General features: G+C 40.3%; 1 protein-coding gene across 1 annotated transcript; it reads left to right on the top strand.

Moving 5' to 3' along the window:
* Positions 1 to 10085: 10085 nt before the first annotated feature.
* Positions 10086 to 11102, top strand: LOC138889361 (uncharacterized). Its single transcript, XM_070172659.1, has 2 exons — positions 10086 to 10603; positions 10952 to 11102. Exons 1-2 carry the CDS (start codon positions 10086 to 10088, stop codon positions 11100 to 11102), a joined length of 669 nt encoding a protein of 222 aa, XP_070028760.1.
* Positions 11103 to 11432: the final 330 nt, after the last annotated feature.

Raw genomic sequence — 11432 nt, 5'->3', positions numbered from 1 at the left:
GATTTGGGTTCAGGATGGCATGGGGGTTCTATGGTGTTCAGGGGAAGGTCACCGGCGTTCATGCCGCCGGCTTCTATGGTGAAGGATACAGGGGAGGCTCTAGGGTTTGATGGGGGATGAGGTTGAAGACGGAGGTCGGGGTATTGGATAGGGGGGGTAGGGTATGTTAAGGGCTTATATATGGAATGAGTAGGCGGATCTCGACCGTTAGATCAATTTAGATCTACGGTCTGGATCTGATGGCTTAAGTGGAACGGTGTCGTTTCGAGGGTAAGGGGTTTGGGTTGGTCCGGGTGGAAACGGGTCGGGTTTGTTGGTGGGTTACGGGGAATGTGATCTTGGCCGTTGATCAATTTGAGATCAACGGCCCAGATCAGACTGCAGTAAAACGGTGTCGTTTGGAAGGCCCCTGAGGCCAGCTGGTCTGGACCGGGTTTGGGCTGATTTTGTTTTGGGCCAATTTATTTAATAAATTGGCCCAATCCGGAAGAAGAAAGGGCCCTTTTCTCTTTTTTTATTTTTATTTTTATTTCTTTTCTTATTTATTTTAAAAACAAAACTAAGCCAAAAAATCATATTAAAATTAAATACACACTCAATACAATTATTTGCACTTACACTAAAGATATTTCAAACAGGTAAAATCAAACAAAACAAAATTACGGACAAAGGGGCCTGTTTATGCCTTTCTATGTTGCGGTTCAGATTATGCATGAAACGTACACATTTTTGAATTTTGTTTTAATAAAGTAAATAAAAAAAATGGGCCAAAGTCGCAAATAAATCAACAAAGTGCCGTACAGAAATCCAAAATTGTACAGCAGGACCAATTTTTATTCTCTTGGAGCGAATGTCGCGCAAAAACAAAAATCACGTGCTCACAATTGGTAATCAGGAGCCCACCTGGGGAACAAAGCAATTCAAGTGTCGGTAATCAGGAGCCCACCTGAAGAACAAAACAATTCAAGTGTCGGTAATCAGGAGTCCACTTGGAGAACAAAGCAATTCAAGTGTCGGTAATCAGGATCCCACCTAGAGAACAAAGTAATTCAAGTATCGGTAATCAGGAGCCCACCTGGAGAACAAAGAAATTCAAGTGTTGGTAATTAGGAGCCCACCTGAAGAACGAAGGGAGCAGCAATGTTCGAAGAGGGATAGTTCAAGTTCAGCAATCAGGCACCCACCTGAAGAAAAGGGAAAGCATCTCAGATTACAATTCAAGCCGGCAACAAAGGAACTTCACCTGGAGAATACAAGTCAGCAAGGCAACAGGAACCGCAAGACCAAGTTTGAGGACATAGATAAGATTTTTGTAATGCATAGATCATAGTTTAGTCTAGCTTCTTTTATTTTGTCACAGTGTTATAAGGAGTTCAGCAAGCAGTAGCAGTAGCAGCAATGGTGAAATCACAGCTTCATGGTAGTCCCAGCTACCGAAACTTCCCGAACTACACTGACCTGATTCCTTTATAGCCAAGGATATGTAGGCAATCTCGGAAGCAGGGTGCGGTCAAATTTTTCAAAAAATGCTTCCTATGGAGTATTCAAGCGGACAAAAATCACTCGTATCTGCTCACTTTATCTTTGCACGAAAACTCTTTGTGTTTCCGAGAAAAGAGGGGCAGCTGTGAGCACGTGATTTTTGCCCTATATGAATTATTCCCATAAATTCAATCAAAAATAAAATTTTCCCATTGTTTGCAATTTTATGGATTTTTGTATCATCTTTTGTTAAGTGCTTGCATTTGTCTGTGCATGTTTATTTTATTTATTTCATAAAAAATACAAAAATACATTGCATTTGCATTTAGGATTTAATCTTGCATTTTTAAATTAATTAGTAATTTAGTTGTGTTACAAATATAGAAAAATTCACAAAAATAACTCTTTTTGCACATAGCGTCGAATTTGTGGTTTTCTTTTTAATTTGGTAATTAATTAGTTGTAGTAAGTATTATTTTGAGTAATTAATCTAATTAGGTATGATAATTAGGTTTAGGAATTGAGTCCGATTTTAGTTTTTGAAAAAAATAAAAAGAATTTCTGAAAATAAAATTGAAAAGAAAGGAAGAGAGTTGAAGAAGATCAGAATTTTGGGGTTTTTGTTTAATTTTTCCCCAAGCCCAATTAATTTATACACAATACCCGGTTGACCCAGCCGAAACCCGCTCCAAAAAATCGGTCCAATCCCATAATATTCAAAACGACCCTGTTTCAGTCATTTTCCATCTGGACCGTTGATCTCAGTTGATCAAACGGTCCAGAACTGAGCCCCTAGTCGTATAAAACTGTCCGAACTCTAACCCCCCTCTCGTCTCATCTCTCAAACTCACCCTCTTCAGGGACTCACCAAAGAACCCTAGAAGTCGCCCTAGTTTTCACCGCCTCAAGCCCGGCGACGCTGGTCCCAAACCACCCCAAAACAACACCCTGTAGCCCCCTTTACCTCCTCATACCTAATCCACCGTTGTTTTCCCTCGAATTTGCCCAGAGTTCCTCGAATCTTAGATCCGAATTCGAGCCCTAAAAGTTTAAAACCAATTCCTGACGAACCTGGTGGAATGCATCGACCCAGGCTTGTTCTTCTCACGTTTAGAGGATTGATTCATTACAAAACTGACGCCGTTCGTTCTTTCTTGACAGAGAAAAATGACTAGCATCAGTTTCGTGTGAGTCAGATTATCATGAGTAATTTCGAGTTTAATCGGTGAGTTTCATTTCATTTTGGGTCTGTTTTTGGTTTCATTTCACCTTTTGTTCCTTTTCTTTTCTTTTCTTTTTCCTCATTTGAAATTTGACCAATTTTCTGAGTGTGAGTGTTTTTCTGTTCGCTTGTTCCCTCTATTACTTTTTCAAAACCGTAAAAAGCTTGTTTTCCGATGTTTCTTGGCCTATTGGGTTTTATCAATGTCATAGTTAAGCTTATGATTTTCTCCTCTTTTATGTTAGTATCTTTAATTTAGTTTAATTAGGTTATTTCAATTTATTAATTTAATTGATTCCCTACCTGGTTGTGTTAATTGATCAGTAATCTAGTTTGGATTGTTCTTGAAATCATTTCATCCTGACTTGCAGATTTTCTCTTCAATTAGATAAGTGTTAGTTTTGGGCTTTGGGCTGTCTCTCATCCATTTGGCAAAGAGCAGCCCGTCCAAATTGGTTTAGGATATTGGGTCAAGTTTGACCTATTTTTGGTCTGGTTTTCAGAAGTAAATAACAGGGCTTAAGGGGGTAATTTAGGAACTCTAAGTAGGGGAATCTCATGTAACAGACTAGGGAAGCTTCTAGGAAGCTGGGATTGGGGTTTATTTTGAAAGTCTGATCTTTAAATTAAGGGTATCTAAGAAAGAATGAAAAGATCAAAAGGGTAGAAGTGCAAATCTGAATTCTTTTATGCTGCCCTCATACCTTTCCTATAAAGGCACCTTTTCTTCTAGCTTGGGGGGGTGGGGGTGGGTGAAAAAAACCCTAAAAACTGAGCTGCTGAATTTGAAAAGAAACACTGAATTTTTTTGCATTTCTTGGTTGAAAAACTACTTGAAATTCTTTTCAGTTTTGGTCTGTTGATCTTCTTTAGTCAGAACTTTTGAAACATCAAATTCCTGCACCTGTTTGAAGAAATGGTTTGATTTTGGGACTTGAATATCTCGGTTTAATCTTTGCTGTTGCTGTTACTGTTTCATTGCTGCTTCTACTCTTGCTGTTTCACTTTTCAGCTTACTTCACTTGTTCCATTTGTTGTAATCAGGTACATGATCTTTGGTTCTACCTCATGTGAAGCTTGAATTGAAGAATGAAATGGAAAACTAGAGTTCAAACATGTTGTCAATTTCGTTTTATGAATTCAGTTCTATCTCTTTATTGTATGGTGTTTTATAGCTTTAGTTCATTGTCTTCCTAATTAATTTCTGGTTTAGCTGGTGGAATTTGTGTTCTTGTATTTAATTTGGGACTGTTAAAATGATGCTTTAAAAATGATGATTAGTAGTGAGATATTCATGCAGTAATTACATATCTTCCTTCAGCTTTCTCATTCTGTCTTCATGTGTTAAAGGAACAAGTCCATGTGATTGAGAATCTGAGTGTGATTTTGAGCTTCAAGTAATTTGCATGCTAGTTTTCTGGGGTTCTGATAGTATTGGAAAGATGTTTGTTGAAGTTTAGGTTTATTAAGTAGTAGATAGTGTAAAATGCATGTGAAAAGAAAAGGGGAAAATGGTGGAGATTGCTTTTTAAGGTAAAGGCATGCAATGGTTTACTTTGGTTAGCATATGAACATTTTTAAGTTAAAATTGGTATCTGAATTTCAGAATGCGTGGTTAGTCTATTTGGGATTTAATTAGTTAAAGATGCAGAGGTAAAATGTCATATCCAGTACCATGTTTCATATATTCTTGTTGGATTTGCATTCCAAGTGGTTTGGTACCATTGTTTGGTTCTGAATATTGGGCCTAGTGCTGACCCAATTGTTTAAAGTCCCACTTCAGGCACATGTGCCATGCCATTGGCGCCCTTGCTCTATCAAAAAATTGAGTTCATTTTAGCCCAAATCTGAATGTATTTGCAAATGGATCCTTTTGCCTTTTGGACTTGTTTCGTTTCAATAAAAATGCAATTCTTTCATTTATTTTGGTTCTGGCCTAGGTGCAATTTTTAGGCGATTGGTTACTTGATATGGCCCCTATTAGTTTCTACGTAGATTCAAATAATCAATTAGAGTCCCTTTAGTTCTTTTTTCCCCTTAATTAACTTGTTTCTTAAAATTAGTTTGAGGTGTGCCATATTAGCCAAACGTACAATTTATGGCCCTCAAAAGCTTAATTTCGAATTTTCTTTAAGAATTGGGATGGAGGTGTGCCATGCCAAATAAAATCTCAAAATGCATGGCCCTCGCTTAATTAATACTTGAATCCTTAGAAATTGAGGCGCGCCATTTAGTTGAATTTTCCATGGCCCTCGCAAAGTTGAAAGTGCGTAGTTGCTTTAGGTGCCCTATTTAAAAATTACTTTCCTAAAACTCGGGTGCACATTTATGTGACCCAAATCTAAGTCTCAACAACGTTAGATAAAATATGTTGTGTACTGTGGGTGCATTTATGTGACGTGGTTCAAGACGCATTTTAGGTGACTTTGAATCTTCCTAATAAAAATATTTAAATAAAAGCGGTTATAAAGTTAAAATTGAACCATAGGTTAAAACATGTATTAAAATCAGATAATAGGCCAGTTATAACAGTTGAGCAATCGAGCTAGAACCACGAAACTCGGGAATGCCTAACACCTTCTCCCGGGTTAAAAAATTCCTTACCCGAATTTCTGTGTTCGCGGACTATAATACAGAGTCAATCTTTCCTCGATTCGGGATTCTAAATCGGTGACTTGGGACACCATAAATTATCCCAAGTGGCGACTCTGAATAAATGAATAAATCCCATTTCGATTGTCACTTTAATTGGAAAAAACTCCCATGTACACCCTTATATCCCTCTCGGGGGTAGTAAAAAGGAGGTGTGATAGCTCTGATGACTCTGCTGGGGACAAGAACCAAAAATCTCTGGTTCAGGTTTCAAGAATTCGAGCTTAGAATAGTTGTTATAATTGGCTTTGTTTATTATCTGGTTTTATTACATGTTTGGGCCTAATGTGCTTAATGCTGCTTTTTAACGCTTTGATACTATTTGAACTGTACATAAACTTCTATGAAACCCTTCTCTTCTTATCTTCGGGGATATGCACACTGGCGTTACTCCCTATTCTGTTAGTGTCATACCTTGAAATAAGAAAGAGGCTCCGACAAGTTACAAAGCCGAATGGCCTTTTGGTCCTTGGTAAATAGCCCCCTCCTCGGCTCGAGTTGTCCGCTTGGGTGCACAAGTCTAGAATAGTATAGCCAGCTTTTATACTTAGAATAACTCAGCCTCATGCCGGATCCTTAGTAGAAACGTTTGTTTGCATCATGTGCATTTGACTTTGGAGACTCAACACAGGGTTGGGTCTGTCTAGGACAGGTGTACCCGAAATGAAAAGACCATCCGGATGCATCCTACTTACTACTTGTGCATTCATTTGCTTCGGATTTGCATGTTGTCTGACTCATCGAATAATAGGAAAAAAAGTTGAGAAGAAGAAAGTCAATGTGAGAGCTGAGAGAGATAATTGCCCGTTTTTTGAAAAATCGATGTCCAAAATATACTAAAACTCTACCAAAATTTTGAAAAAAAGTAAAAAGAAAAGTTTTGCTTTTTTTTTTTAAAAAAAAAATATAGTTGGTTTTTGTTTTGTCAAAACTGCCAGAACTACGCCAGTTTGATTCTCACCGGATGTGAGATACATAGGCAACCCCCATCGGGTCCAACTTTCCTTTTTGCAGAAATAGCCTCAAAAGAACCAAATTTTATTGCTTTGTTGTAAATAAGTAAGGTGATGCCATTCTTGTCAAAAATAGCCGAATATCCCCCAAAAGGTCACTGGAAGGCCGTTTTTGAAAGAACAACCGCCTTTGGTCTCTTTTCAAACTTTTGACCAGTTAGCAAGCACAACCTTAAAATATTTCCCCAGAAGTGTTGAAAGGTCATATTTGCAAAGCCGGGTTTTATTTTTGAAATGAAAATTTTGAAAAAAGAATAGTGTTAACTTTTTCTTGAGTCAAATGAGTCATGATTTTGCTTAATTGAATCACTCTAATAAATGTACAGAATGAGCACGAGTCAAAATTTGTAAATAAAAATCATAACCAAGATTCCTTTGGAGCTGTATATGTGGTGGGAAGACTTAGGTAAATCAGGACAAGATAGGGTCAATCTTTACTTGGGAGGTCTCAACGGGTTATTGAAGATCAGGCCTAGAGGAGACATCATAGAGGCGTTGGTTACGTTCTGGGACCCAGATCACAACATGTTTCATTTCTCGGATTTTGAACTCACACCCACTCTAGAAGAAATAGCCGGATATATTGGGATCACTAAAGCTCCTTTGAGACACAAGTATTTGATTACTTCAAGAGTCGTCACTGCACACAAGTTCCTAGATTTCTTAAAGATAAGCAGGGGGTCCATTACCCAGATTTGGCAGCTGGTTTTTCCACTTCACAGTTTATATACCAGCGATACGGACACACAAGGAGGGGGGGGGGGTTTAACAATCCAGAAAGCAAAATTTGCAGCAAAGGGAATCGCCTAAAATGGGAAGAACACAGGTGCTTCGCTTTTATGGTTGTATTTTTGGGTCTTCTAGTGTTACCTAGGAAAGATGGGAATATCGATATACGGATAGCTGGGGTCGTCAGCACTTTGCTTACTCAGGCCAAAAGCACCCTCTCACCCATGATAGTGTCTGAAATCTTTCGAGCTCTCACAGCCTGCAAAGCCAGAGGAGACTTTTTTGAAGGGTGCAACTTGTTGCTATAAATGTGGATGATTGAACATCTATGTCATCGTCCTCAATACATGAACTATGGGTCGACAGAGAAATGTTGCATAGATGAGTTTTATACAAGGGTCGACAGGTTTAGCATGCTAGAAGGGGTCACAGAATGGATATCACGTCTCTGTTCCGTCACTGCAAATCAAATAGAATGGACATTCGGGTGGCTTCCTGTAGATGAAATCATATATATGCCAGCTACCGAGCCTCACTTCCTCCTGATGGGTCTCAGAAGTATCCAGCCTTATGCTCCATACCGGGTTTTGAGGCAGCTAGGGAGATGTCAAATAGTTCCAACGGATGAAGACCTTAGTACTCAGGTAGTCGAGATTGGTTCTAATGGTCAATTTCATGAAGCAACAGTTCGCCAGATCTGGAGCGAGTGTTAGTACTTTACAGCAAGCACTCAAGTGCGTGATCTATCCAAGGGTGAAGTCTCTCCCGGTTACCTCGCATGGTATCAAAGAAGTGTTGAGTTTGGGAGACCAGCCAAAAGACCCCATCTTCAAGAATTTTTTGAGGCGTCACAAGCACAATGGGATTGGTTGGCCAAAGATAATGAATATAGGGCTACCAAAAGCAACCTGGAAAAGTAAGTCAAGGATATTCAATTTGGGAATGGTTTGCAAGCCGCCGCAGATGAGGGTGAGAAGAAAGGGCTAGCCAGGGAAAATGATGCCATGCGAGCCCAAATTCGGGAAATGAAAATAGCGGCCAAAAATCCCGCCAGAAGTGCAAAAGATGGAAAGCTTATAGATAACCTTAGGCGGAAGGTGAATGAGTATGGTTTTGATCTGAAAAAGGCAGAGGGTGAATTAGCAAGGGCTCGAACAGAATTGGCCAAGAATGCGGAGGAACGAGTGCGCTTGGTTAAACAGTTAAAAGAGAAATATGACAATGAGGTTGTGGGGTTGAAGAAAAAGGTCATCATCTTTGAGAATAAAATGATCAAGCAGGCAAAAGACTTTAAGGCAAAAAGAGAACACTGTTATGCAGCGATGACATAGTTAGAACAAGATCTGCAACAACTTCAAGAACAGAATCATATAGCTGAACAAACTTTGAAAGTTAAGGCCCAGCAGATTGGGCGTTAGTTGCAAGAAAGGGGCGTCATAAGAGAAAGGGTCAGAAGGATTGCCGACTACATCACAATGAAGTGCAGTAAGTGTGAAGACATGACCAGATCCACGTTTTTCACCACGGTAATGACCTTTGTCCGCCAGATAATGGAGGATCTCTATCATCTCCAAGGGGATTTGGCGCATAGGCCTGCAGCGAGACCGACTGATGTCTCGTGGGCCCCAGGAGTAGTTGAGGCATTAATGTATTCATGATTTTTACTCGAGTCTGTATGTTTGTCTTTCTGTTAGAGTCTGTTAGTCTATTTTCAAGTCTGTGTTTTTATCTTTCTGTTGGAATCTGTTAGTTTCCCTTTTCGAGTCTGTTAGTTTTTATGATTAAATTTGATAGATGAGTCGTTGTAATCAAAACATTTTCGTTTTATGGAAAATTTGAAAATCCCAAAATGTTTTATTATTTATTTTTACATTTATCCACCAGAACTACGCTTTGTCTGATTAATGCGGCGTTATGATACGTAGGCAATCTCCATAGGATTCGATCATAACCAGAAAAAAAAAGAAAAAAAGAGAAAAGAAGAAAAAGAAGAGAGAGAAAACAAGAAATGGTGGGAAGGAAACAATGGAAAACAAGAGGGGAAAATGAGGGAATAAAGAACAACTAGAAATCAAACAAAGAAAAGCAGGAGTGGAAAAGAGAGAAGTTGAAAATGAATATTAGGGAAAGTCGGGATGATGCAAACAACCGATCAAATGTATAATAGAAATGGTTAACTGCTTAGGTGCATTGCATCCCCAATGTGCGATTGCCTATCTATTAAGCTCTAATCGCTAACAAGTTTGTTGTTGAAAATCAGTACAGATAGGTGGTTAGTTTGTTTGGGATTCTAGCAACTCATCCATACAATACCAGGTCCAAAAACAAGTTGATCATGACTAACCAAGAACTGGATGCAAGTGTTATTGATCCGTCGAGAGAGGGGGAAGAGGCTGATGTTAATCTGAAAGAGGAAGTGTACAAACTGAAACAACAGATGGCAGAGATGTACCAGGCATGGGTAAAAGGGCATCCACCACCATCCTACTCCACCAACCCTGCTTTCGTCCCGCCGTTGGCTCAATCCTAGGAACCTCCCACTATTGATTCATCTCCAAGCTTTCCCATTTACCACCACTCCTACGGCACCACTTCCCAAACACCACAAGCCCCACCACCCAAACCAGTTCTATACCCTCCTCCACCAGCCACCCCTGTTTTCGTGGCACCCCCACCCGCTACACTTCACCAATCATCTAGTGAGCCTTTATTCCAGACCCAAGATAACTAATACTATCCCCTGGAGCCTACTTTCAAGGCCCCAGAACCTTACTCTTACACTTCTCATTTTGACCTCTCCGTTGAAACTGAGAAGCCACCTAAAAATCCAAAACATGAGGAGATGTTCAAGAAGGTTAAAAGCTTGGAGCAGTCATTTAGAAACATGCGGGGATTGGGAGGCTAGGTGAGCGTGGCTTACAGGGATATGTGCCTATTTCCCGATGTTCAACTGCCAGTAGGATTCAAGATGCCTAAATTTGATCTGTATGACGGGCAAGGAGACCCAGTTGATGGCATACTTTTGTCTGAGTCTAATCGGTGCGGCATTAGAGTGGTACACTCGTCAGAATCATAGCAGATGGTATACATGGGATGATTTTACCCAAGTACTCGCTTGTCACTTCCAATACAACCTCGAGATTGTTCCAGATCGTTTGTCTCTGACTAATATTGAGAAGAAGCCTAGTGAAAGTTTCAGGGAGTATGGTTTTCGTTGGAGAGAACAAGCGGCAAGGGTTGACCCTCCGATGAAAGAGAGCGAAATGGTGGATTACTTTCTGCAGGCCCTGGAGCCCATTTACTATGCCCATCTGGTATCGGCCATAGGCAAGTCCTTCAACGAGGTAGTGAATATAGGTGGCATGGTAGAAGAAGGGCTTAAGACAAACAAAATCCTGAGTTACTCGGCTATTAAGGCAACTACCCAAGCTATTCAAAACGGTACTGGGGGAGTAATCGGAAAGAAGAATAAAGAAGATGTGGCAACAATTGATTCAGGATCATGGTTTGGACCTAGGGGCCCGCCACACCATTATACTCAGCCTCGACCCTACCACCAAACCTACACCCAAACCCCGTATAATCCACCCCAGCATTACTTCCCATCACCAGACCCTCATTTTTCTGTCCATCATTCCCAAACATACACTCAACCTCTGGCCCACGCACAATGGCATGCGCCAGCCCTACAAAACACCTACCCAGCTCCACAAAATGCTTACCAACCCCCACGAGCCTACCGAAACCCTGCCAGCCCAGGTTTCCAGCCCAATCAAGCATTTAAAAATGAGAGGTTGCAACGGAAGAAAACCTTCACCCCATTGGGAGAATCCTATACTAGTTTATTCCACAGGCTGAGGCAATTGGATATGCTGAGGCCAATCGAGTCAAAATTGTCAAATCCTCTTCCGAAGAATCTTGATTACTCTGTGAGCTGTGAATATTGTTCTGGTACTCTGGGGCATGATACGAAGAAATGCTGGAACTTGAAAAATGCTATCTAGGAGCTCATTGATACAAACCGGATTGAAGTCCAAGCTCCAGAGGCACCCAATATCAACCAGAACCCACTGCCAACCCATCAGGAAACAAACATGATCGAGATAGTACATAAGGGAGGGGAGCCTAAGAAACCTTCACAGACTGTCATGATGATTCAGTCCAGTGAGGTCAAGCTAGTTAAAAAACCAACAGTTAAGAGATCAGTGAACAAGTTGAGTGGTACAAACGGTGAACCATCTGCGGTAGTCAAGAAAGGGTCCCCAAGTGATGTTGTAGCAAAACAAGAAAAGTCAAAAATGGTTGTGCCAGGAGTGGAAAATAAGTTTGTCGTA

The sequence above is a fragment of the Nicotiana sylvestris genome, chromosome 4 (assembly GCF_000393655.2).
Source record: "Nicotiana sylvestris chromosome 4, ASM39365v2, whole genome shotgun sequence".
NCBI classification, from domain to species: Eukaryota; Viridiplantae; Streptophyta; class Magnoliopsida; order Solanales; family Solanaceae; genus Nicotiana; species Nicotiana sylvestris.
The sequence above is the reverse complement of the archived record's forward strand: the minus strand, read 5'-3'. Positions and strand labels throughout refer to the sequence as shown.

Excerpts from the sequence above, each read along its gene's own strand:
- LOC138889361 (XM_070172659.1), top strand. The coding sequence starts at position 10,086 with ATGACGGGCAAGGAGACCCAGTTGATGGCATACTTTTGTCTGAGTCTA. Across the intron at positions 10,604-10,951 it reads ACAATTGATTCAGGATCATG|GCTGAGGCAATTGGATATGC; the intron begins GTTTGGACCTAG and ends TTTATTCCACAG.